The following is a 27,198-nucleotide window of genomic DNA, read 5'->3' as shown; positions in this document are numbered from 1 at the left end:
TTCCCTCCTAAAAAGTAAGGGGAAATGTGTGTGCGTCCTATGGAGTGAATGCAGGCTGCGCAGCTATCCCAGAAGCCAGAACAGCAAGAGGGATTGCTGCTTTCACTGCACAGCGATCCCTCTTGCTGTTCTGGCTTCTGAGATTCAGAATATTTTTTTCTTGTTTTCCTCCTCCAAAAACTAGGCGCGTCTTGTGGTCTGGTGCGTCTTATAAAGCGAAAAATACGGTAGCTGCCACAGCTAAAAGAGACAGGACCACAAAATACTGTGGCCCTCCCCGCCCACATCTCTCTCTCTCTCTCTCTCTCTCTCTCTCTCTCTCTCTCTCTCTCACACACACACACACACACATTACTGTATTATTATTTATTCCCCGCCAATCTGGCTGGTCTGCCCCACTCATTAAATTCGTTTGCAGAGATAAGCACTTTCTACCTGCCCTCTGTTCAAAAGTGGTGGTCTGATCCTGCTCCCCAGTGAAACATGGGCATGTTTCAGGACGATGCAGAGCCGGTCAAACGTAGCTTAGTGGGAAGAAGGAACCGTCTCAAGCATTTTAGATTTTTGAGGGGTTGTTTACAGAGGCCTTTCCCAGGTGCTACAGGAAGCATTTGTGAGTGCCCTGGCACCCATAGGCTCTAGGAAAGCCTTTCTCAACCTGTGGGTCCCCAGATGTTGTTGGACTACAACTCCCATCACCCCTAGCTAGCAAGGCCAGAGCTCAGGGATGATGGGAGTTGTAGTCCAACAACACCTGGGGACCCACAGTTTGAGAACCACTGCTCTAGGGAGTTCAGAAATAAAGGAGTTTGTTTAATTTTTATCCCACCCTTCTAAGAAGCCATGTGTGGCCAACATGGTCCTCTGTTATCTACATTAGCAACCCTGTAAGGTAATTTAGCATAGCAGGGGGAGAAAAAAATCTGACCCACCCCTCCGGTACATATGGAAACTGCTTCTCAATTGAGGCACCATCTGGATCAAGACCACAGTGGGCCTCCTTGCCATGCCAGGATCCAGACCGACCCCGCCCCCCAACAATGGCTTGCCTTTAAAAAGCTGATCTTGCAATTGCATTGCTGGCATCTTGTCCTACTTTGGCCCTGAGTCTTTTTCTTTTTATCTGGAGATCTTAAAAGCCCCACCTGCTTGAAATCTTGAAGTTCAGAGCCTTTGCAAATACAGTGAGAACCATAGCTGTCAACCGTCCCTTATTTGACGGGAAAGTCCCTTATCCCAGCGCTGTGTCCCGCTGCTGTCCCTTATTGATGATGTCCCTTAAATCTCCTGGGTTTCAAAGGAAGCAGCTCCTCTCCCTCCCTCCCTGCCGGCCAGGGAGGAGGGAGGCTCCAACTGTGTTGCTTGGCTGCGTTGCTCACCCAATAAGGAGTCTAAGAACGACTGGGGGGTGGAGCTTGCATGCCTTGTGCCTATCAAATCGGCCGCATTGCCTGGGGACTCGCCTTTGCTCAGCGCTTCCAGCGGAGAGGTGACAGTGGTTTCCCTTGCTGCATCCCCTTTGCTGGGTTGCTGCGCTGTGGGAACCACCGCTTGAGGCTTCGTTTGGTTGCTGGCTGGGCTTTCTGCCTTTGGCTCGGAGGGGCTCAGAAGGTGAACATACCTGTGCCTGGAAAATCCCTTATTTTGGCTGCTGATCCCTTATTTCCAAGGCTGCTGGCCCCTTATTTTCAAATCTGTAAGTTGACAGCTATGGTGAGACCTACCCTGGCCTGCCTTTCGTTGAGAGGAAAGGGGATTCCGTGATGAGCTGAGTTTCTCTCTCCCTCCAGCTTTGTCCTGCCAACACCGCCAGCTTCAAGCAGTATCAGTGTGCCAGTTTCAACGCCAAGGCCTTTGGAAAGCAGCACTATCAGTGGATGCCTCTCTACCCAGGTTTGCCTTCGCTACGTTACTCAGCAGAAGCTTTCAGATGAAGTTGCTGCACTTACAAGGCTTGGTGGAGTCTTCAATCCGTAAGACTCTTGGAGCAAAACAGCAGACGTCCCCTGGCACTTCAAAGACAGAGATTCATTGTGACCTAACTTTTTGTAGAGTAGAAACCGCAGCACGCGACGACACACGGAGTTAGATATATAGATTAGACAGAAAGTGTTAATGATGGGGCCAAAATGGTACGAAATGCAAGAGAAACGGTGGTAGGCTAAAGTTCAGATGGAATTCTGCAACAAGATTGTGACCATTTCCAACATCAGTCACTGGTGATAACACAGCCTTCTTAGCTTGCTTAAAGGTAAAGGTAAAGGGACCCCTGACCATTAGGTCCAGTCGTGGCTGACTCTGGGGTTGCGGCGCTCATCTTGCTTTATTGGCCGAGGGAGCCGGCGTACAGCTTCCGGGTCATGTGGCCGGCATGACTAAGCCGCTTCTGGCAAACCAGAGCAGCGCACGGAAACGCTGTTTACCTTCCCACTGGAGCGGTACCTATTTATCTACTTGCACTTGACGTGCTTTCGAACTGCTAGGTTGGCAGGAGCAGGGACCGAGCAACGGGAGCTCACCCCGTTGCAGGGATTCGAACCGCCGACCTTCTGATCGGCAAGTCCTAGACTCTGTGGTTTAACCCACAGCTTATGCTTCTTTAATTCAGGTAATGGGAGAGGATTTCAAAGCTTGGAAAATGTGTTCCCATCAGTGAGTAATCACTGTTCTGAGTAAAGTGGGTTCTAGTCCATGAAAAAGCCATTCCACAATAAAGCTTGCTACGCTTTCGAGGAGCTACAACAAGCAGTGTTGAGGCGGGAGCGATGGTGAAAACCACGTCGGTAGCATAAATTCAGCCGATAGGTTTCCTCACCCAGGATCGCCCAATGTCTCAGTTGGGTGGCAGTGGATGTTAAAATCATTTAACTGACCTTAGCACCCAGCTTGCACAAAGCTCCAGCAGAGTCAGCCTGATCCCATTGGTCCTTAGAGGAGAGCACCTTCTGCCTCTCTTCTCCTGGACCGCTGCCATGTCACCCTGTGTTCCAGTTTTTTCCTGTTTTTTTGCTCTAGATGATTACACCAGCATCTCTAACAAGCCATGCGATCTCCAGTGCACCACCAGGAACGGAGAGAGGCAGCTGATGGCGCGCGCCCAGGATGGCACGTCGTGCAAGGACAGGGCCTACCAAGGGGTCTGCATCAGTGGGAAGTGTGAGGTAAAGCACGGTAAACCCACCTCCTGGACTCAGGAATGACCTACAAGGGCTATGTTCTTCCTTCACTGTTGGAGGTAGTATGCCTCTGAATATCAGTTGCACGGAATCACAAGGGCTGAGGGGAGCCTATGCCCTGCTTGCGAGTTTCCCGCAGGCATTGCCAGGGACATTGTCAGTTTAGAATTACAACAGGGGTTTGAGGGATGTCACGGCTCGGAGGCAGATGAGAGGAAAAGCTGGGAAATAATGGGAGAGGAGGAGGAGGAAGCACCACCGGGGGTGACAGCTGACGGACACAGTGTCTTTAGAAAGCCTTCCAGACCCTCCATCTCCCAGAACCTGGCGAGCCTTGAAAGTAGGAGAGCAAAGAGCTCAAAGACAGAGGGCACATAGCAGCACCTGTAGGAGAGACGATGAGAGTGACGAATTAGGTACTTAATACCAACCAAAATAGCTAAAATGTATAAGACAAAAACAAATCTGTGCTGGAGGTGTGGTAAAACAGAGGGGACACTTATATATGTTTGGTGGACCTGTGAAAAAATAAAAAACTTCTGGAATATAGTATATGACGAGCTTAAAAAAATGTTTAAGTATAACTTTATGAAAAATACAGAGGCTTTTCTATTAGGGATAACGGACACAGGTATAGCAAGAGAAGATCAGAAAATATTCCTCTCTGCCACAGGAGCGGCAAGGATCCTAATTGCTAAAAAGTGGGAAAAAGAAATTGTGCCAACAAAAAAGGAATGGCAAGACAAACAGTATATTGAACTGGCTAGATTAACAGAGGCAACTAGAGATCACACTAGACAAGTGTTTCAAAAAGCATGGGGAAAATGCAGAGAATACTTCACAAAACAGTGCCCTAAATTACATACCTGGACTTGTTTCGATTAATGTTTGCAGGAGACTTTGTGGATATTCAAGTTATAATTAGAAAAATCTTAATAATTATTCATAAAGGAAACAGCTTATAAGAAGTAAATAAAGAAGCCAGATACAGGATAAAGGGAGACTTTTACAGTGGTGCCCCGCAAGACGAATGCCTCGCAAGACAGAAAACCCGCTAGACGAAAGGGTTTTCCGTTTTGGAGGTGCTTCGCAAAACGAATTTCCTATGGGCTTGCTTCGCAAGACGAAAATGTCTTGCGAGTTCCTGCGGGTTTCCCCCCCCCTTTTCCCCAAGCCGCTAAGCCGCTTATCAGCTGATCCTAAGCCGCTAAGCCGCTAAACAGCTGATCCTCTAAGCCGCTTATCAGCTGATCCACTAAGCCGCTAAACCGCTTATCAGCTGATCCGCTAAGCCCGCTAAGCCGCTAATAGCGCTAATCCGCTAAGCCGCTAATGGGCTTGCTTCGCAAGACAAAAAAACCGCAAGACGAAGAGACTCGCGGAACGGATTCTTTTCGTCTTGCGAGGCACCACTGTATTTGGTTGATTGTATTGTTGTATGTTATGTTCACGTTTAATGAGGGTGGATTTCTGTATTGGGGGTGTGCAGGGTTTATGGTATGTTGTAAATAAAATTTCTAATATTAAAAGAGAATGATGAATGAGGAGGTGGGAGAGATGGGGGGGTGGAGATTCACTCAGGACAACGCCATTACCCAATAGGCTGGGTTATAAAGCCTCTCTCTGTAAATACTAAATAAAAAGTGGACGGTAAGAACATTCCTTGTCTTTGTACGTTCCTGGGCAACTGGCCGTGGCAGCCACTGGCAGCAGCCGGACTGGCATCTCTTTGGCCACAGTGAGAGCAGCACGCTGAATGAGATGGTCTCTTCTTACAGTCTTTTGTACAAAGGATGGAACATGAGCAAACGCACAGCGATCTGCGCGTTTCAATTTTGAAAGTGATTAAAGGGGTTCAGAAGAGATGGCTTCTCGTCTGGGGTATGGATTAGGCTCACGGAAAGTTTTCGCAATTTTAAGTCCGCCCCCACTTTTCTCTCTCTCCAGCCAATCGGGTGTGATGGCAGCCTCTACTCTTCCCAGGTGATGGATCGGTGTCAAGTATGCGGAGGGGATGGAACTACTTGCTACCGCGTCTCGGGTAGCTTCCGAAAGGGGATCTCGCATTTAGGTACACTTTGCTAATAGCACTTAAGCTATATCCTACGCTGCGTCTTGGTACCCCTCTTGCTTCTCCTGAGGAAGTTGGCAGGAGAATCGCTTAGGCTAGAGCAGGAGCTCCCCTCCCCCAACCCCATACCTGAAGCCAAAGCAACAACCAAGAAGGAGCTTGAAGAATTAACATAAAATATAGTTGGGTGCTACTGAGCCTTTGTGCGGACGCGGGTGGCGCTGTGGGTTAAACCACAGAGCCTAGGGCTTGCCGATCAGAAGGTCAGCAGTTTGAATCCCCGCAACGGGGTGAGCTCCCGTTGCTCGATCCCTGCTCCTGCCAACCTAGCAGTTTGAAATCACATCAAAGCGCAAGTAGATAAATAGGTACTACTGCGGCGGGAAGGTAAATGGCGTTTCCGTGCGCCACTCTGGTTCACCAGCGGCGGCTTAGTCCTGCTGGCCACATGACCCGGAAGCTGTCTGTGGACAAACGCCAGCTCCCTCGGCCACAGAAACCAGGAAATCCCCCCCCCCTTGTCCTTTAAACACAGACAGCTGGGACTGTTTGCTAAGGCTCACAAATCAGTGACTCTTCCAATGATCATCACAACACTAGATGGGGGTAGAGTACTGTTCTTTGTGCACAGCAGCCGCAGATCCAATTTGTTTTGCCTTTTATATTTAAACGAAGGCACACAAAACCGATACCAACACAGAAGCCATATAAATCACACCTCCCAAAAATGTATATTTAGGGCACATCGCCCTATTTCCAGGTTGGAATCCCTCTTCCCACATCCTCAGCCAGCTTGCACTTGTTCAGAAACAGTATCCACTTTTGGAGAAAGATGAGGAAATACGAGCATCTGAATTTGGATCAACACCCTGTGTAAGCTCTGAAGGAGTCTGTTAAGTACCCTTAACAAACACACTGTTTTTAGAGGCTACTCACTTGCAGGTTCTAGAGAGAGGTGTGAGGGAGATTTCTGTTCCTAGAACATTACAAACTATATGTGCAGATTGTAGTATTGCTAAATCAGTGTTAACATGGTTGACTCATCCATTCCAAAAAGCTTTTTGCTTTTGTTTTTAAATTGTCTATGATGACACTGTAATTGTGATTATAAGATGGCCGGGATCCACCCAAAGAATTTTCATCTCATTGTGTCCTTTTCTGCTGCTTGTTTAAAGAGAACCCCCCCTCCCCACAAACCTCCATCTTCAGAATATAATTTGAGAATTTTATCAAATAAATCCTGTTGTCTTTGGGAAATACGTGTACTTTTTTCTAAGGGGGACGTGTGGGAAGATCAGTATACTAATTGTAATCAACCTCATGCTTTGGGACTAAATCTGTGAATGTAAACTGGATGGACACAACATGGTTGCAAATCTCTTGCAAATGATCTACACAACTGATTGTAACCTTTGTACCTCTGCGACGAGGCATCCTGTTAACCTGGAAGGTGCTGGATTGCAAGGCTGTAGTTTTCCTCTTTCTCAGAGTGAGCAATGGAAAAATTTTATTGCACAGATGGTGGTGAGAAGAGGACAAACTGTACCTGACACTGAAATGGTCTTCCCAAGCCTCACTTGCATCTTTTGTAATAGGGAGAACATTGTGGGTCAGGGAAGGTTGTTGATGGTGGGATAAAGAATTGTTAACCGATTCCAAAATGTATCAAACTGTCTGTTGTGACCTATTCTGTTATTTGCAAGGGATTATGTGATCTATACTGTACTACAGAAATTGAAATATATTTTGCTAGTTGCAGGCAGTGGTATCTTGTGCAGGCTGTTGAAGGACAAGTATTCGCTTATTTTCAAATCCCTGCATCCCGGATCCTGCAATAAGCGAGGTCTCTGGGCTGCGTGCTGGATGCCAGGAAACATTCCGCAGGGAAACAGGAAGGGGCTAATTGGGAAACAGGATCCTAGGGAGATGTGCAATGAAGAATAGATACATTGCTGCCCTCTGTTATGTTGGGCCAGACACCCATCCAGCACAATACATATTATCCACTCTGGCCAGCAGAGGCGCTCTATGAAGTCAAGCAAAGGTTTTTCCCAGACTTGCAAGCTGCAGGTGCCCGGGATCTTATGCATGCAAAACACCTGCTCTGTCACTGAGAGGTAGCCCTTGCTTTTCTGAAATTATCCACCTCAAGGTGCATACTCTCCAAAAGTTTAGCTGGGACAGCCATTTGTCAAGAGATAGAAATGTTACGCCTTTCAATCAACTCATCAGCATTTTCTATAGTCTTTGTCCCTATTCCCCCCCCCCCCAATATTAATATGCATATGTATGGCAGCTAAAGCTGAAACAATTTTCAGCTGAGGATGAGTTTATTATTATTATTATTATTATTATTATTATTATTAGTAGTAGTAGTAGTAGTAGTAGTGGGTAGCACTGTGGTCTAAACCATTGAGCCTCTTGAGCTTGCAGGTCATAAGGTTGACAGTTCAAATCTGTGCAATGGGGTAAGCTCCCATTGCTCTGTCCCAGCTCCTGCCAACCTAGCAGTTCGAAAGCATACCGGTGCAAGCAGATAAATAGGTATTGCTGCAGCAGGAAGGTAAACAGTGTTTCTGTGAGCTCTGGCACTCATCGGGGTTTAGTCATGCTGGCCACATGACCTAGAAAGCTGTCCGCGGTCAAACGCTGGCTCCCTCGGCCTGAAAGCAGAGATGAGCACCGCACCGCATTGTCAAATTTGACTAGACTTAACCATTCCGGGGTCCTTTAGCCTTACCTATTTATTATCTGTGCTTTGCAAGCTTCCTATGTTTCATATATGCACATTTTAGAAGGCTCATGAATTAGAATCCTTGGAATAGAACACCTTGGCAGATTTACCCAGTAACTTAGGCGCACGCCCAGTTCATACATTATGTTGGACCCTCTCATGGTGGAGAAATGGCCTCCCCACTCTCTTTCACCATGTAGATGACAACAACAACAACAACAACAACAACAACAACAACAATTTTGTTATTTATACCCTGCTCATCTGGCTGGGTTTCCCCAGCCACTCTGGGCTGCTTACAGCACACAAGAAATTGTAAAATGTTAGACATTAAAAATTTCCCGATACAGGGTTGCCTTCAGGTGTCTTCTAAAAGTCAGATAGTTGTTTATTTCCTTGACATCTGATGGGAGGGCGTTCCACAGGGTGGGTGCCACTGCCAAGAAGGCCCTCTACCTGATTCCCTGTAACTTCACTTCTCGCAGCGAGGGTACTGCCAGAAGGCCCTTGGTGCTGGACCTCAGTGTCCGGGCTGAACAATGGGGGTGAAGAAGCTCCTTCAGGTATACTGGGTCAAGGCCATTTAGGCAGACATATTCAGATGGTCTAAATATACAGCTAAACTAAATATACAACTAAAAAAGGAATGCATGAAAAATGTATATCCTACAGGTACTGCTATTCAGTCACTGGTTGCAGTGCCTTATTGAGCACCCAGTCTTCGGCAAACCTGGGTTTGCCTCTGTGCAATGTGTGAAATGGTCCAGACACACTCAACTAAATTAACACCTGTGACCTAGTAGAAACAGAGAAACTGCTTCATGGAGCAATGCCAGTTCCCCTGATTTTCGCTTTCTGATTTGTCTTGGTTCCTGTTTCCTAGGCTATGTGTTCATCACCAACATCCCCGCTGGTGCTACAGACATCCTCATTATAGAGCGGAGGAAAACAGAGAACATCCTAGGTAAGCGATGGACAGAAATCCTCCCCTGGGGTAATTTGTCCCGCAGCACAGCAAGGAGAGTGCTTAACTGACTTAATTACCGCATGCAAGCCTTAAAGAGCATTCAGGAGAGGGCTTTTTTGTTCTTGACCAATCTGTTCAGAGTAAATGCTATCCCTTGATTTCAGCTTCAGTGGCGTCAAAGAAGAGGAAAGCCTTAAAATTACAGTGCCTTTTATCAAGAACTTTTAAACAAATGAATTGGTTCTGACCAAGCAAGTTTTTAGTTAGAGGGACATCTTAATAAAACTCTCTCAACGCACGCATTGTCTTTTTGTTTTTTAAATCCCTTTCCTATTTAACCTAGATTATGTCTAGGGGAAGGAGGAGGGAAGTAAATCTAAGATACATTTGTGGAGTACACCCAATCCCTCTACTCTGATGGTTCCCACTCCTGGATATAACAAAAATTGGTACAATATTTTAACAAAAGTAGTAGGGCACATGCCCCAAAATGATACCACTGAGTTACACTTTTTGTAATCTCTAGCACATCCAGGGCTTGTCCTGAGGTCTGCAAACTTGGGAGAGCCTCTATCCAGCAGCATAATATGGAGGGAGGGGGGGCTGAGGGGGCCATCGCCCTGGGCACAGTTTTTTTTGGGGGGGCACATGCCCTACAGCTGAGAAGGATGCCCTGACCCCTGGGAGCCCAGCACTGCTTTTGGGAGGGCACTGTGAGCTGTTGCTTCCTTCTCACAGTGCCCTCCAGGTGGGGGGCAGCTGAGAAGGATGCAATAGGCTTGTGCCCTAGCCCTTGTAAGCACCTGCAAGGAAGATTCCTTTGTCTTTCATCCTCTCTCTGTCTCCTTGCTAGCGCTAGCAGATGAAACTGGGCGCTTCTTCTTCAATGGGAATTCGGCTATCGACAACCCACAGAACTTCCGAGTAGCTGGCACTGTGTTCAAATACCGCCGGCCTTCCAGCCTGCACTCCGACGGCTTGGAGTACATTATTGCACAGGGGCCTACCAACCAATCTCTCAACGCCATGGTAAGTGATGGAGGCTACAAAAAGATTGCTTTCTTGCTCCTTGTGTGAGCCCCAAGAATGGGAGCGCAAAGTTAAAGGGGGCTTGGGGGCCTGATCCGCAACAGTGGGTTGAGCAAAGTTCTCAAATTGCATTAGATGTAAGGAGCGAGGTGGCAGTTAATCACGCTGTGCAAGTTGGAATGAACTCTTTATTAGCAAGAACACCATGTGCACGGTGGAGTACCTTTGCCCCATAGATCAGTTGCTGAGACTGAAAGTCCTTGGGTTCGTCTAAGTCCAGGGCTTTTCCCAAGCAATCAGAGACTGCACCTGCATGCAGCTTGTTGCTGCTCCGCCCATTTCAGCCCGCTTCTGGTTCTGTGAGACAATGTGGGGCGGGGAGCTGGTTGCAGCAGGAAGGGGAGACACTTGTGACTCTTCGCCAGGCTGACTCATCTCTGCCTCCTGCTCCCCTGCTTCTGCTTCTGGACACAATCTGCCACAGACTCTCCCTGCTCACTGAGCCCTGTTACCCCTTCAGCTTCTGATACCTCATCTTCCCAGTCTTCTCCCTCTGACCACTCACTGTTGTCCCACCACCAATCCCTGGGCTCTGAGCCTTCTTCCCTTAGTGGTTCCCCAGCTAGTTTCTCTCACCATTCCTCTACATCTCATCGGTCCATGACATTACCTTCATGTGGACTGAATCAGCTAGATTGGTGGCCGCCGAGACCATATAACACCAGTCCTGAAAGAGCTTCATTGGTTCCCAGTACATTTCCGAGCACAATTAAAAGTGTTGGTGTTGACCTTTAAATCCCCAAATGGCCTCTGCCCAGTATACCTGAAGGAGCGTCTCCATCCCCATCTTCCAGCCTGGATACTGAGGTCCAGCTCCGAGGGCCTTCTGGCGGTTCCCTCACTGTGAGAAGTGAGGCTACAGGGAACCAGGCTGAGGGCCTTCTCGGTAGTGGCACCTGCCCTGTGGAACGCCCTCCCAGCAGATGTCAAGGCAATAAACAACTATTTTACTTTTAAAAGACAACTGAAGACGGCCCTGTTTAGGGAAGTTTTTAATGTCTGATGCTGTATTATTTTTAATATTCAGTTGGAAGCCTCCCAGAGTGGCTGGGGAAACCCAGCCAGATGGGCGGGGTATAAATAATAAATTATGATGATGATGATGATGATGATGATGATGATGCCCAAGTGCTAGTGCCGATGGACTAATTTTGTTTCCCTTTGCCTTTTCCTTTTCCTTGTTGAACCCAGTACTATAACTTCAATGGGAAAGTCCCCCATGTGACCTACGACTACACAGTGCCCAGGGCGCTGTCGCCAGCTCTTCAAACCGTTCCCCCCGCCATCAAGTTGCCAACGCTGTACCTTCACTTGCCGGAGCCCAGCCACAATCGCCAGGACGCCGTCCCCCCCATTTCCCAAGATTTCAACGCCACTTGGTTATCTCTCGCGCCGGATGACGTCGGGGAACCTTTCCCACGGGGGGAGGAGCACGGAGGGGTGGCCTTCAAAAGCCAGGGCTTCTTCCCATTCAACTCAACTGCGCAAGGCAAGGACTGGGGCTGGAAGCATGGGGCAGAGGACGAAAAGTTTGGTTTCCAAGTCCAACAGGTCTACCACACCAACGGAGCAGGTGATGACGAAAAGATAGAAACAGATCTGGGTTGGTATATTTTCTTGCCACTATATTTGCGGTGTTGGATTCCTTCTGCCCCCACAAGAAGTGTGGGGTGGGGTGGGGCAGGCTAGTCATGCCCTCCCAGTCCTGCCTACTGAAAACCTGTGCTTTTTTTGCATTGCTATTCTTAGTTATGTAATGCCTTATTCCTGTCCCATATATCCCGAACCTTCTGCGGGGGATGGGGAGGAAGTAAATAATTGTTGTGGGTTTGCTTGGTTTCCATATCAACCTACCTGGACCCTGAGATCATCTTTGAGGCCCTTCTTCATGTGCCTCCTCCTCAAGAAGTCTGGAGGGGGACAACACGAGAACGGGGCCTTCTCTGCAGTGGCTCCCCCTCTGTGGAATGCTTTCCCCAGGGAACTTCGCCTGGCACCTTCATTATGCACCTTTAGGTGCCAGGCAAAAATGTTCCTTTTTAACCAGGCCTTGGTTGATTCAGTTGACATCCTATGCCCTTTTAAAATGTGGGGTTTTTTTGGGGGGGGTTATTTGGGTGTTGTTTTTATTTTGATTATTTATTTTGTGGTTTTATATTTTGATTTTGTTCTGTGAACTGCCCCGAGACCTCTGGGTATAGGGTGGCATATAAATTCAATTAATAATAATAAGCAGTCTTGTGGTAAGGGGACAACTGTGGGGCTGTAAGGGCTGTAAGGGACAATGTGCAAAGCCAGAATAAGGTAAAGGGTAAAGGGACCCCTGACCATTAGGTCCAGTCGTGGCCAACTCTGGGGTTGCAGCGTTCATCTCGCTTTATTGGCCGAGGGAGCTGGCGTACAGCTTCCAGGTCATGTGGCCAGCATGACTAAGCCGCTTCTGGCGAACCAGAGCAGCGCACAGAAACGCCGTTTACCTTCCCGCCGGAGCGGTACCTATTTATCTACTTGCAGTTTGACATGCTTTTGAACTGCTAGGTTGGCAGGAGCAGGGACTGAGCAATGGGAGCTCACTCCATCACGGGGATTCGAACCGCCGATCGGCAAGTCCTAGGCTCTGTGGTTTAACCCACAGCACCACCCGCGTCCCATAAAGCAAGAATAGCTAATAGCTATTATGAGAATTTAATTTTTTTTGGAAATTCAAACATTGAGATTTAGGGTTGCCATATTTTGAAGAGCATAAAAAGGGAGGGGACACATTTGCCGACTTTTAGCTATGGATCACTATGACAACACTTGTTTTACATGTCTTGAAAAAGAGGATGTGTCCTGGAAAAAAAGGACACACGGCAACTGTACGCACACACCTGCTTGCCAAAATCTGAAATCATCCCTAAACCCTGAACGTTAAAATTCTGTAATTGTGACAACTCTGAAATGATGAGGTCTGGAAACTCATTTTTTTAAAGCACCAAAAGTGTGTCCTGTTTAAACTTTCTACTAGATTTCTACTCACTTTCTACTATTATTATTATAAATTATTGTAGATGCTAGATTGCACTGCCCACGTGCCAAATCACACCAGGAGATTTGTCTTGTGAGCATAAGAGGGGAAACGAGTTTTGTCCCATGTCCCTTGAGGAACAAATGCCTTAAACTGGATTGGTCGCTATCCTGTGTTTTCTTTAAGCCCTCAGACTCAATCACCTCACAATCAGCACAGCGATTCCCCACGGTGCAGCGAGGCCTGAGCTCCAGGAGGCCAGCAGGATGGGGCCATCCAGACTACGTCTCTTCAGGAAACTGTGTCTCCAGGACCCCCAGAACGCTGCTTTTTGCAGGGAATTGCATTACCTAGCGATCAAGCTGGGGAGGAAGAACTCAACGGTGGGCTTTTGGGGCGAACCTTTGGCCGAGTGGTCCGAAGGGCTGCACAAGCCACCTGCAAAAAAGAACTTTCTGGAGGAGGCGAATGCGGAAGCACATGCCGTGGACGACGCAGCGAACGATACAGCCATGGCGATGCCGTCCAAGCCTAGTTCCAGCACCAGCGTTCAGGCCGGTTTGGGGAGCAAACTCCTGTCAGAATCCCTTCAGGCTCCTGGCACTGAAAGGCAAGTAGAACGAACGTTTCCTGGAGCAAAGGACCAAATGTCCTCTTAGGGGGAAGATGTAGGAATGTTCAGGGATGCAGGAGCGGATATATTGTCTGATTATATCCTTATCCAACTTGTGTTAACAAGTTCCACAATTTCAGCAGAGTAACATTCCCCTTAATTTTAAGCTTTGCAGCGGCTGCGTTTGCTCAGGCTCGCTAAAGCCTCTATAATAACCGTTCTGGTATTTTCCCCTTATTCCCTCATAAAATATAAGAGACGACACAGTCTTTTACAAAAGTATAAAAAGAGTTTACTCACATTCTGTTCACAATCAGATCCCAGAAGGCAGACTTAGCTTAATGAAGTAACATACACTTGGAATCTATCTCATAAGAAGACAGTCCCTTTGCCCTCTCTTGGCTGGAAGCCAAGAGGGCATCTTTGCCTCAGTAGATGTTGTTTCTTCGATGCATGTAGTCAAAGAGAGAGAGATGGCTGCCCTGCCCTGTGCTTTTGTCATTACCTGCACAGGTGAGGCCACACCTACCTCCAGTCACATGCAGAGGAAGTCTGTCCCAGCCCAGAAGGAAACAGGAAGTTTACCTGCTAGCTGGACAAACATTCCTCCCCATGTGTAAACATGTTCACTCTAGGAATGTTGTACTTGACTGCTCTTGTGTTTCACATCCCACAGAAGATAGGTGTCATATGAACTCCCAGCAGAGCATCTCCGCCAGGGTGGGAGACCATGCTTTCCTCTCAGCTTCTCCATCTGAATGGCTGACAAACACACCAGCATGTTGACTTCGGTCTTACCCCAAACCCCAGGATTCAGATGGGCTACCCACCCATCAACGATAGTTCTGTGGGTCACAGTGAAGGCCGATGGGAAGACTGCAAAGCCAGAGCAGGGACCCACCTAGGGGCACAGTGGGCAGCCTCTTTTGCGAGGCCCCACTGAAGCTTTCCCCTGCTTACGCAGTGGACTCGTAATCTGGTGAACCGGGTTCGCTTCCCCGCTCCCCCACATGCAGCTGCTAGGGCTAGTGCTTGGGCTAGTCACACTTCTCTGAAGTCTCTCAGCCCCACTCACCTCACAGAGTGTTTGTTGTGGGGAATGAAGGGAAAGGAGAATGTTAGCCGCTTTGAGACTCCTTAGGGTAGTGATAAAGCAGGATAGCAAATCCAAACTCTTCTTCTTATTCCTATTTATGCCTTCCTTGTGGCATGCTAATTTGTCTGAGTCTATGCTTTGGGAATTACTGGCCTAAAGAAAGGCATGCTTGACAGGCCACCAGCACTTGAGTTTTGAAATGCGTCAGATTTGGTATTCACCAGACTCTGGGGGAGCAACGACTGCATTCACACCTGGGCTCCTTTCCTAGTCCCCTCAGAAAGGATGGCCTTTCCTTCCCAGAGTAGACAGTCCACCTGTGAGTTCATGCAAGCTCCTTTTCCCCTGCAGCAACGACTTTGAGCTGAATCCCCTCGGCCACGACGACATCAGCCTGGCTGACATGTATCGCTGGAAGGTATCGGCCTACGCCCCTTGCAGCTCAACGTGCACGTCAGGTAGCTTTGCTGCGAAGGTGATGGTTTTCGAGAGCAATTCTCGCGAGGGACCCAATCTTCTGCTTAAATGTGCCTCATTTCCTAGCACCCAGAGAGATCTTCTCTAGAAATAAATCTGGTATTGTAGGTTGACAGCAATGCATCTGCTGTTCATTCAGGTATCCGTTGACTGTTTACTTCGCCTCTGCATTCTTAACTCTTCAGCCACAAATTCTGCATGGAGCAGCCCCTCACAAGTTGGTGCCCCTCCAGCTGTCTTGGACTACAACTCCCATCAGCCCTTCCTAGCACAACCAATTGGTCCATTTAGTCTACTGCTGCTTGCATGGACAGGCAGTGCTGCCTAATAATAATAATAATAATAATAATAATAATAATAATAATAATAATTTCTTATTTGTACCCCGCCCATCTGGCTGCGTTTCCCCAGCCACTCTGGGCAGCTTCCAACAAGGATTAAAAATACATCTAAATGTCGCACATTAAAAACTTCCCTGAACAGGGCTGCCTTCAGAGGTCTTCTAAATATCAGGTAGTTGTTTATCTCTTTGACATCTGGTGGGAGGACATTCCACAGGGCGGGTGCCACTACCGAGAAGGCCCTCTGCCTGGTTCCCTGTAGCTTTGTTTCTCGCAGTCAGGGAACCGCCAGAAGGCCCTCGGCGCTGGACCTCCCTGCTGCCCTGTCCCCGGGGTTGGTGGTAGCTGAACCTAGACCTTCCTACACGTGACCTGCAGCCCTTCCCCATTCTAAGCCACTCTGTGCATCCATATGGCACAATGACTGACTTTTTAGCACATTTGTTCTCCAGCTGCCCTGGAGCATTTAACCCGCCACAGTGCACATGGGCAATAAACTATCGTATTTTTTAATTAATTGATACGCATTAAATTTAATCACATAATTGTTCATTGCACAGCCTTGATTCTTTATTCATATCCCAGCATTAACTGTGCAGCTTTAAGATGCTGTCCAGTTCTGCTGCTCAGAACCCCTTCATGTCTTCCAAGGAAGAGATGAGAAGGGAAACGCGAGTAGCTTGCCCTCCCGTGTTTCTGGATCTTCTCTGGAAAACAGAGGTCTACAAAGTCCCTCTGGCAAGATGGGCATTGTGGAGACAGGATGCTGGTCTCCCTGTGGAGACAAAGCCATCTTCTCCCATCAGATGAGGTCTGGAAAAGTGCTGGTTGTGGCACTGGGAAAATATCAGTCGCTTAGGGAAGCTGCTAGGGGCCATTTAACGAACAGGGACTAAAAAGAAACACTTTTGGTTGTCCACCCAGGGATCAGCAGCTCCTACGCCATGTGCGTCCGCTATGACGGCGTGGAAGTGGAAGAAGCGTATTGTGACGCCCTGACGCGCCCTGAGCCCACCCATGAGTTTTGCACAGGCAGAGACTGCCAGCCTAGGTGAGTGAAAGGAGCCAGTTCCCAGAACGGGGCTGGGGTGGGATTGTAGGTGTGCAATCTTAATCCTGAACCAGAATATGAAATCTGTAGTTTGAGGCTGGTGGAAGGTGGTTAACTGTAATGGTCTTCTGTCTTCCTTTACAAAATGCAAAAACTTTACATTTGCAAAATGCTGGGGAAATTATAAACAACTGCAGGACATTATCACGGGTCTGCTTTGTGGTTGTTTACTTAATTGGTAAACCAAAATCAGCTTGCAGAGTTTATATATATAAAATTTTTATTTATACTTTTCAAGTTTATACATTTTATTAGTTTTACAATCAATTTAAAATTTCTAAACTTGACTTCCTTCCCCCTCTTTCTGCAGTTCCTTTAATTTATTTTTTAATATCTTCTGCATATCCAAATTCATTTAATTATCTACTTTAAATATACACTCTTATGAAACTGCAGGTTATTGCAATAATCCTGCCAATGCTTTTATCTGTTTGAAAATTATCTGTAAACTTTTATAAAAAGTTTGTTATCTTGATTTCGTGTTCTTCCGGTAAGTTTTGTCATTTCTGCATATTCCGTAAGTTTTTGTATCCATTCTTCCTTTGCTGGGACTTCTGCTTCTTTCCACTTTGGGGCGAGTAGCATTCTTGCTGCTGTAGTAGCATACCTAAATAAATTTCTATACAATTTGGGTAGTTCTGTCCCTATCATTCCCAAAAGAAAAGCTTCTGGGTTTTCTTTAAAAAAACCAACAACGTTATTTTGAATATCCTTTTCAATTCATTATGTAAAAAGAAGGTTCTTTTAATCACATGTGTTCAGTGGCGTAGCGTGGGGGGTGAAGGGGGGCCCGGCCGCACCGGCCGCAACATCTGGGGGTTAGGGTTAGGGGGCGCAAATCCACTGGTTAGGGGGCGCAAATCCACGGGTTAGGGGGCGCAAATTACTTGCTTTGCCCCGGGTGCTGACAACCCACGCTACGCCACTGCATGTGTTGGTCTTGCAGTAAGGTTAAAGCTTACTGGGAAATGATATACAGTCATACCTTGGGTTGAATGTGCTTCAGGTTGAGCATTTTCAAGTTAGACTCCACGGCGCGTTACTTCCGGGTTTCACCGCTCGCTTATGCACAGACGCTGAAAATGACATCACGCGCATGCGCAGAAGCGGCAAAACATGACCCGTGCATGCGCAAATGTGCAGTCGCATCTTATGTTCTATTCAGGATGCGAACGGGGCTCCAGAATGGATCCCGTTCGCATCCCGAGGTACCACTGTATAATGAATTGTAGAGTTGATATTTTTAGTGGGAAATGCATTTCACTCTTGTGTGGTTATAAATCAGGGGTTGGCAATCTAAGGCCCACGGACCGGAAGCGGCCCATGGGGGCCGGTTAACCAGCCCCTGAGCCGCCCCTGAACCGAGCTTCCTGCTTGGCGAGTCTCCGCGTGCTGCGCTAAATCGGCGCAGCGTGGCACGGGGGCTCTCTTCCGTGGCTCTGGAAATTGCTTCTGTGCAGGCATGATTTTCAGCGTCTGGGCATGCGCAGAAGCGATTTCCAGCACCGCAGACGTGCAGACATGATCTCCGGCGTCACGCTGCGCCAGTCCGGCCCACGGAGGATCTCTGCAGGAGTGATCCGGCCCATGCCCGGTAAGCCTTGCTGACCCCTGTTATAGAGCCTCATGCAGTTAGGAAGCTTGGAAGCCTCTTCTGTTTTCTCCCTCTTGACTCGGGTAATTCTACTGCTCTGACCTTCCAAGTTCCCTCAGACTAAGCCATGGCTGCTCTCTCTTCTCTCTCGCCCTTGGCGCCTGCCTGGAGGTGGGAGACGAGCCGGTGGAGCGAGTGTTCCAGGACCTGCAGCGAAGGCTATCAGTACCGAACGGTGCGCTGCTGGAAGATGCTGGCTCCGGGCTTTGACAGCTCTGTTTACGACGACATGTGCGAGTCGGCTGGGCTAGCCAGGCCCATGGAGCGGAAATCTTGTAAGAACAAACCTTGTGGACCACAGTGGGAGCTGTCAGAGTGGTCTGAGGTATGTGGTTCTTTGGCAAGTGAAGCAAAAAAAGGTTTACAGCATGGGCCGGGGGAAATAGCTAAGCGAGCCTCTCTGCAAGCGCAAAGACAAATGTCCTTTTTAGGCACTTGGGGAGGAAAAGAAGAGAATTGTGATGTTTTAACCCTGATTACCTTCATCTTAAGGGACGTGGGTGGCACTGTGGGTTAAACCACAGAGCCTAGGACTTGCCGATCAGAAGGTTGGCAGTTCGAATCCCCGCAACAGAGTGAGCTCCCGTTACTCGGTCCCTGCTCCTGCCCACCTAGCAGTTCGAAAGCACATCAAAGTGCAAGTAGATAAATAGGTACCGCTCTGGCGGGAAGCTAAACGGCGTTTCCGTGCGCTGCTCTGGTTCACCAGAAGCAGCTTAGTCATACTGGCCACATGACCCAGAAGCTGTACGCCGGCTCCCTCGGCCAATAAAGCGAGATGAGCGCCGCAACCCCAGAGTCGGCCACGACTGGACCTAATGGTCAGGGGTCCCTTTCCCTTTACTTTTACCTTCATCTTACGCAATAGAATCACGGGCATGAAATCCGTTTTAAGGAAGATAGCAGCCTTAGCGTATTATTATCGTTTGAAGCGGGGTGGGCTCAAGTGTGAGGGTCAAACTCTGTTTTCATTTATTTTTATTTCCATCGTAAATTTTGTTGCCCAACAGCACAAACTCCCAGGAAAGGGTAAAGCACTCCATGAATTTCTGCTTCTCTTTCAACCACGTTCACAGCCCCCTATGGGACCTTTTCTATATTTCCCCACCCAGGGACTGCTCCTTGAACATCAATGCATAGCAAACAATTAATAAACCAGTGGTGGTAATAACCTAATGTCTCATTTCACTCGGAATGAGTGCTCAGTGGCTCCACAATTATTAGCAAAAGTATTCAGAAAGCCAAGGAAAAGCAAGTTTAGTCTACTGGCGTGTCATCCACCTGTACTGTGGTGTAGCGGTAGTGTGGTGTAGCGGTTAAGAGCGGTAGTCTCGTAATCTGGGGAACCAGGTTCGCTTCCCCGCTCCTCCACATGCAGCTGCTGGGTGACCTTGGGCTAGTCACACTTCTTTGAAGTCTCTCAGCCTCACTCACCTCACAGAATGTTTGTTGTGGGGGAGGAAGGGAAAGGAGATTGTGAGCCGCTTTGAGACTCCTTCGGGTAGTGATAAAACGGGATATCAAATCCAAACTCTTCTTCTTCTTCTTCTACTGCCTGCCCCCTCCCCATCTAAGGAATAAAAGTAAGACATGTTCAGCCCCTTTCTGCTTTTTCTGAGTACAGTGGTACCTCGGGTTAAGTACTTAATTCCTTCCAGAGGTCTGTTCTTAACCTTGAAACTGTACTTAACCTGAAGCACCACTTTAGCTAATGGGACCTCCTGCTGCCGCCGCGCCACTGTAGCACGATTTCTGTTCTCATCCTGAAGCAAAGTTCTTAACCTGAAGCACTATTTCTTAACCTGAAGCGTATGTAACCTGAAGCGTATGTAACCTGAGGTACCACTGTAATCTGAAATCTAGACCATAATGTCCAGTATGCTCTTGCCAGGGTGGGGGGCAGGGGCGAGAACCGTGATATCTTAGGCTACACAACAACTATTAAAGTGGTACCTCGAGTTACAAACCCCTCAGGTTACAAATGCTTCAGGTTACAAACTCCGCTAACCTGGAAAAGTTACTTCGAGTTGAGAACTTTGCCCTAGGATGAGAACGGAAATCGTGTGCCGGCGGCGCAGTGGCATTAAGAGGCCCCCATTAGCTAAAATACACCTCTAGTTAAGAACAGTTTCAGGTTAAGAATGGCCCTCCGGAACAAATTAAGTTCATAACTCGAGGTACCACTGTATTTATGTAGGGTATTGGACTCTGGCCTAGCTCCAAGGCGGGCTATAGCTGGAGTCCAGTTGGGACCTGGGCAGATGAGGACACGGTTGCAGGTCGGCTGGAAGTTGGGCATCTGGCAGACACTGGAAAGCTGGCTGGATTCCTTTGGGCTGGAATTCTAGGCTGGAGGACACTCTTTTCTGAAGGCCTTGTGTGAGGATACAGAGTGCTAATGGGTGCAAAGTGCTGGAAACTGGCTGCAGTGGTTGGGACACACACAAACCTGAGTGACACCCTACCTTTATTACTCCAGTGGTACCCTCACATTTCACATGCTGGGATTTTTGCATGCAGTGGCGTAGCGTGGGGGGTGCAGGGGGGCCCGGCCGCACCGGGCGCAACATCTGGGGGTTAGGGTTAGGGGGCGCAAATCCACGGGTTAGGGGGCGCAAATCCACGGGTTCGGGGGCGCAAATTACTTGCCTTGCCCCGGGTGCTGACAACCCACGCTACGCCACTGTTTGCATGGCATAACCTCCTGGCGGAAATGGTGAAACTTTCCACAGCAGAGGGGGCTCATTTCCCAGACGAGTTTCAGCCGAACGCCTCACTGCATGAAACTGAGGGAGTATGGTACCAGTTCATGTAAGCAAGGCCAGACCCAAACGTTTCGGCCCTAAACAGCCCTAAACGGCCTCGGTCCAGTATACCTGAAGGAGCGTCTCCACCCCCATGAGGTCCAGCGCCGAGGGCCTTCTGGCGGTTCCCTCACTGCGAGAAGCGAAGTTACAGGGAACCAGGCAGAGGGCCTTCTCGGTAGTGGCACCCGCCCTGTGGAACGCCCACCCATCAGATGTCAAAGAAATAAACAGCTATCTGACATTCAGAAGACATCTGAAGGCAACCCTGTTTAGGGAAGTTTTTAATGACTGATGTTTTAATAAAATAAAATAAACCCTTCATGTAGCACCTTAGAGACCAACTATCGGTAAGTTTGTTATTGGTATGAGCTTTTGTGTGCATGCACACTTTTTCAGATATACATGTGCATGCACACGAAAGCTCATACCAATAACAAACTTAGTTGGTCTCTAAGGTGCTACTGGAAGGTATTGATTGATTGATTGATTGATTGGACTACGGCAGACCAACACAGCTACCTACCTGTAACTAGAATGATGTTTTAATGTATTTTTAACCTCCTGTTGGAAGCCGCCCAGAGTGGCTGGGGAAACCCAGCTAGATGGGTGTGGTAGAAATAATAATAATAATAATAATAATAATAATAATAATAATAATAGTAGTAGTAGTAGTAGTAGTAATAGAAATAGAAATAGTAATAATAATTGTTCTTGTTATTATTATTTAATATTATTATTATTTCAACATCTGATGCAAAACACAACAACAACCCAACTTCCCCTCCCCACAATAAACTATACTGTGAATAAATTCGTTACCATTTGCTTTTTTAAACCGTACTTAAATTCTGCTGCCCGGGGCAGATGGCTCTCTTAGGAAGGCATGCATGTTGACCCTGAGCTGACATAAATTGTTTGTGATATTAATCACTTTGGGAATATTAGGTCGCTTTCCTGAGTGGAAAGGGTGATCCCATACTGTTTATGAAGGAACAAGCTTGTCCACAGAAGAATAATTGCCTCCTTGGGGCTTGCCTCCTTGACGCTGTTTTTCATTTTCCCTGTCCCATATCATCCTGTTCCCATCTTTATAGTGTTCTGCTCGATGCGGTGGCCCGGGGACAATGAAGAGGGAGGTGCGCTGCTCTGTAGAGCCCAATCTGTGCAGTGAGTCATTGAGGCCTGTCGGTGAGCGGGAATGCTCAGGCCCCCCTTGTGACTGGCATTGGACTGCCTCTGACTGGGGCCCGGTGAGTCACAGAACATTCTATTTTCTCCTCCTCTCCCCTCCCCATCTTAGAGGATCGGATTAAGAGGGCATGGAGGTGACAGGTCTGTCATCCGTGTGGAGCCTGTGGGTTTTGAGGTGGGCAGCAGGAGACTCATACCAATTCCTGTCTCTTTGCTGCATGCTTTCATAACCAAGAAAATAGGCTGGCAAAGGATCCCAGCGTGTCACAACCTCAGTTCCCGGTCAGACTTGCTGCCTCCCTGGAATGAGAGTATGCTTTCAGCTTTTTTCTGTATACGTTTTTGGGCAAGGTTGGCAGAAGCACAACAACTGTCTTTCTGGGAAGCTTTGTCAGGAATGTCTAGGCAACACGATGACCATGTACATATGCAACAGACAATCCTTATAGAATTCCTTCAAACCATAACCAGTACAAAATGAAATCTTTAGTCTCAAAGTCTCTGAAAATCTTTAAATGAAGCGAGGTACCAGACTTTCTACGATGAAAGACAAGCTGTGAAGCTTTGTGTATTCACCAAATATGATGTCCAACACTGAACAGTGATTCCGAATATTGACTACTGTTTCGTAGAATTCTTCGTCAGCGTGGTGGGAGGATATAGAATTGCTTCATAAACCCATCTTATTTTGAATGAATGTATGTAAATGAAAATATCAAATGCCGTGGAACAGTGCTCCTGTAATAAGATCTTCTTAGCCTGGGAGCCCTGTACCTGGATCAGACCCTGCATGCATATTTTTAGAAATTATTCTGCAATTGTGAGGTATAGGTTAAGGTTACCAGATTTTTTTCAATTAATCCAGGGATACTTTTCAACTTCAATGGATTTTGTATGGGGACTGATTTGTAAATCTGGGGACCGTCCCGGGAAACGGGGTCATCTGGTAACTTTAGTTAGGTACTTTTTTTTTAAAAAAAGAAGGCGGTTTCTGCATCCCGGCCATATTACTTGTGGCTGCATGGAATACACCCGTACCATAAATGTGTCCAAAGTCTTACAGATGTCCCCAACGCCTTCCTGATTAGAGACTGATGCTCAGCTGCTGTTACCTTGAAAGGCCTCTTTGTTTCTCCAAGTGCTCAGGTTTGTGTGGCGAGGGACGAATGAGCCGCTTTGTCACGTGTCGCAATTTGGAGGGGAAGGTGATCTCCGACTCCCTGTGCAACCCCAACACCAAGCCTCTAGCAATCTATCCCTGTGGAGATAAGAACTGCCCTGCGCATTGGGTTAAGCAGGAATGGGACCAGGTGAGTGAGTCCGCGCTTGGTCACGCCCTCCATATGAACAGGATGCTCTTGCCAACACCACCCAAAAAAGGTTTGCCTTCTGCTTCTGATCTCCCTTGAGCTTTCTCTTTGTAGGGTATCAGAGGTGTCAAGGCGGAGGGTTCATTGTTTCTCTTATAACCCCCACCCCCCAGTTTCTATAAAAGGACACAAGGCAGCTTGCATAAAATCAGCACACTACAAAACAAGATTTAGGGGGAGAAATAGCAACCTTAAAAATAAACCACACTTTTATAAGCAGATGACAGGGAGCCATGGGATTGTTAGTATCTTCAGCTCACAGGCAGAGGTACCTGGCCTCCCCCGAGGCAATTGAGCGAGATACTGTGTTTACCGTCCGTCTGCGACCTCCGGCAGGCTAGGTAAACAAACCCGGCCATTCTTCTCATTAGATGTGAGATAGAACACACCCTCTGCTTCTCTGCTTCTCTCTCCCTCCCTGCATTCTCCCAGGGAGGAGAAATGAGACAGACAGGAGTCCTTTCTACATGTTTTATTCCTGTCACTCAACAGTACATAGAAATGTGACTGCACCCTTCAGACTCCATTAGAAGAGTCACAACTCCTCCCCTGTACTTCCAGCACAGGTCAGATGACACACTGAGCTAACATCCGGTGCTCAGTACAGAGAATAGGCTCCACCTTTTCTCCAACAGTACATCTGCAAAACATAACATCCTGTTTTGCATTCCAGCCATCTGGAGCTGGCTTTTGCCTTGGTGCTTTTTCCCAACAGGGATTGCATCCTTCTTCCCTTCCCTGGCCGCCAATTCACCAACCTCAACTAGGGTTCCCTCTTAACCAAGGTTTGAAACCAGGATTTGAGGTAGCTTCCATAGTTACGGAGAAACCTCACTAGCATCAATATGGTTTTGGCTCCAAGCACAACCACCACATCTTTAGGTGTCCACCAGTCCATCAGTCCACCTGCAGTCAGTGGTATCCCTTCTGGCACTGTACAGCTACTGATGTTGGCCTGGTTCCTCGGTCTCTGCTGCTCACAGGCTGCTTTTCTGCTAAACCATCTGCCTGCCTCTAAGCTAAAGGTGAGGCGCTTCCCCTGCCTATCCAGGGCTGCATCGCTTTGGGAGTAAACTATTGTGGGTAGCTGCACACCAGAGCAAAATTGGATTTTTTTTCCTGGGCAGAGCCACACCTTAAATTTAAAACACGTCCAACACAAATTTTAAGGACATTACATCCCCCAAAGAATCCTGGGAAATGTGGTTTGTTAAGGGTGCTGGGGATTGTATCTCTGTGAGGGGGAAACTAAAGTTCCCAGGGTTCTTTGAGGGATGTCATGTGCTTTAAATATGTATTTAAAAGGTAAAGGGACCCCTGACCATTAGGTCCAGTAGTGACTGACTCTGGGGTTGCGGTGCTCATCTCGCTTTACTGGATGAGGGAGCCGGCGTACAGCTTCCAGGTCATGTGGCCAGCATGACTAAGCCACTTCTGGCGAACCAGAGCAGCGCACGGAAACGCCATTTACCTTCCTGCCGCAGTGGTACTTATTTATCTACTTGCACTTTGACGTGCTTCCGAACTGCTAGGTTGGCAGGAGCAGGGACCGAGCAATGGGAGCTCACCCCGTCGCGGGGATTCGAACCGCCGACCTTCGGATCGGCAAGTCCTAGGCTCTGTGGTTTAACCCACAGCGCCACCCGTGTCCAAATATGTATTAGATGTGCTTTAATTTCTCCCTTTCTGCCATCCTCTCTCCTCCCCCCTCCCCGCCAAAGCCAGCCCTACCCATCAGCCCATTGGCTTGCTGAGAGAGACTGCTGTTTATATTTCATGTTTCTTGAGATAACTGGCTCTGTTTTTCCTTTTAGTGAAAAAAGGGCTATGAAAAAAGCAAACAAAACAGAAAGCAAAACTGCATTACCTCCAGTTTACTGAGAATGGATCTAGACACATCAAAGAAGTGTTTCGGTTAAATGCTTTGCAAAGTTTGCATGAGAAATCGGGTTGGCAAAAAAGGAACTCCACAGCGCCATCTGGCGTCCCAGTGTTAGCCTGCACAAACAACACACACAAAGTGTTTTCTCCTTTGGCAGTGTACAGTGGTGCCCCGCAAGACGAATGCCTCGCAAGACGGAAAACTCGCTAGACGAAAGAGTTTTCCATTTTGGAGGTGCTTCGCAAGACGATTTTCCTATGGGCTTGCTTCGCAAGACGACAATGCCTTGCGAGTTCCTGCGGGTTTTTTCCCCTCCCCCCCTTTTTCTAAGCCGCTAAGTCGCTTATCAGCTGATCCGATAAGCCGCTAAAAGCCGCTAAAAGCCGCTAATAGCGCTAATCCGCTAATCCTTCAATGGGCTTGCTTCGCAAGACGAAAAAACCGCTAGACGAAGAGAATCTCAGAACGGATTCTTTTCGTCTTGCGAGGCACCACTGTAGCTGAGTCCTTGGTGGGGTACAGCTATTAAGGGGGAATAAAACAAGAACATCAACAAAGGTGGGGTGGGAAGTCAAAAAGAAAATGTGCAATGCAAAGCACCCCTATTTATATTATTGGAGTTGGGTAATAACTTGGAAGATTTGATAAAAATCATTATTAAAAAAATATTTACTGGGTGGATTGGAAATTTTATAATGAAAATAAAATAACTTGCACCCTTGCAATAAGGGCAGACATAATGAAAATGGGAATAGATCGAGTCTCGAATCAATAAAAGTTAACTTTTGCTATGTGCTAGATTTAAACGAGGCAACTGTACCTTTGCCTTCCAACACCTGCCTCGCCAGAGCACATCTTGAGCTGGTAACTGGCATCAGTCAGAAGCATGGGCGATTCCACAGGGCAACTGCCCAGCACAACCCCATGCAAGATTCTATGCTGACGACTGAATGAAACCCCTCTTCCTCCCTTCCAGTGCAATGCGACATGTGGCCGAGGCGTCAAGATGCGGACAGTGCTGTGTGTGGGGCTGGAAAATGGACTGTACAAGGAGTACCCTGAGAAGCGCTGCGACGCTCTCCCCAAGCCAGAAGTTCAGGCGTCTTGCTTCAAGAGACCCTGCTCCACGTGGTTCTCCACCGCTTGGTCCCAGGTAGAGGAAGGGGGGCAGTTCTGTGGTGGGGCTTACGATGGGGATGGAAAGAGGGTAGGTGAGCCCCTCTGCCCCTCACTTCCCTCTACAGGCCCTATAGAAACTGCCTTCTTAACTGATGGACCCACTATGGGTCTCATCCACTCGGTAGATGAGGAACCCTCATCCTGTTCATCACCCAGCCTTGACAGATCACCAAAAGGATCACCCTTAAGCAGGGGGCTAGAGCAGGGGTCAGCAACCTTTTTAAGCCGTGGGCCGGTCCACTGTCTCTCAGACCATGTGGTGGACTGAAATATATATATATATATATATATGCTTTCGTAGATTTTCACGGGTACAGGAATGCAGGTTTTGGTGTCTTCGGGTGTCTTCCCGTGTAAGAGTTGGGGTGTCTAGGCGACGTTTCGACGAGGTCTCACTCGTCATCTTCAGGCTGGTGCTTTCGGCTTCTTGTTC

General features: G+C 47.9%; 2 protein-coding genes across 3 annotated transcripts in view; both read left to right on the top strand.

Annotated features, from left to right (window-relative positions):
• LOC310708593 (podocin-like) overlaps positions 1–27,198 on the top strand; it is a 671,219-nt gene that overhangs the window by 416,507 nt on the left and 227,514 nt on the right. The window lies entirely within an intron of this gene.
• Positions 1–27,198, top strand: part of LOC310708552 (ADAMTS-like protein 2) — a 40,876-nt gene that overhangs the window by 10,332 nt on the left and 3,346 nt on the right. For both annotated transcript variants that reach the window (XM_083507102.1, XM_083507101.1), the window contains exons 4-16: positions 1,791–1,893; positions 3,016–3,161; positions 5,124–5,247; positions 8,865–8,945; positions 9,802–9,977; positions 11,229–11,640; positions 13,231–13,654; positions 15,105–15,211; positions 16,496–16,622; positions 18,448–18,661; positions 22,238–22,393; positions 23,474–23,644; positions 26,563–26,739. In XM_083507102.1, the coding sequence (XP_083363228.1) occupies positions 1,791–1,893; positions 3,016–3,161; positions 5,124–5,247; positions 8,865–8,945; positions 9,802–9,977; positions 11,229–11,640; positions 13,231–13,654; positions 15,105–15,211; positions 16,496–16,622; positions 18,448–18,661; positions 22,238–22,393; positions 23,474–23,644; positions 26,563–26,739 (2,418 nt within the window). The remainder of the gene's footprint in view (positions 1–1,790; positions 1,894–3,015; positions 3,162–5,123; positions 5,248–8,864; positions 8,946–9,801; positions 9,978–11,228; positions 11,641–13,230; positions 13,655–15,104; positions 15,212–16,495; positions 16,623–18,447; positions 18,662–22,237; positions 22,394–23,473; positions 23,645–26,562; positions 26,740–27,198) is intronic.

Source organism: Podarcis liolepis, assembly GCF_965112155.1.
Source record: "Podarcis liolepis genome assembly, chromosome: 6".
Lineage (NCBI taxonomy): Eukaryota > Metazoa > Chordata > Lepidosauria > Squamata > Lacertidae > Podarcis > Podarcis liolepis.
The sequence above is the reverse complement of the archived record's forward strand: the minus strand, read 5'-3'. Positions and strand labels throughout refer to the sequence as shown.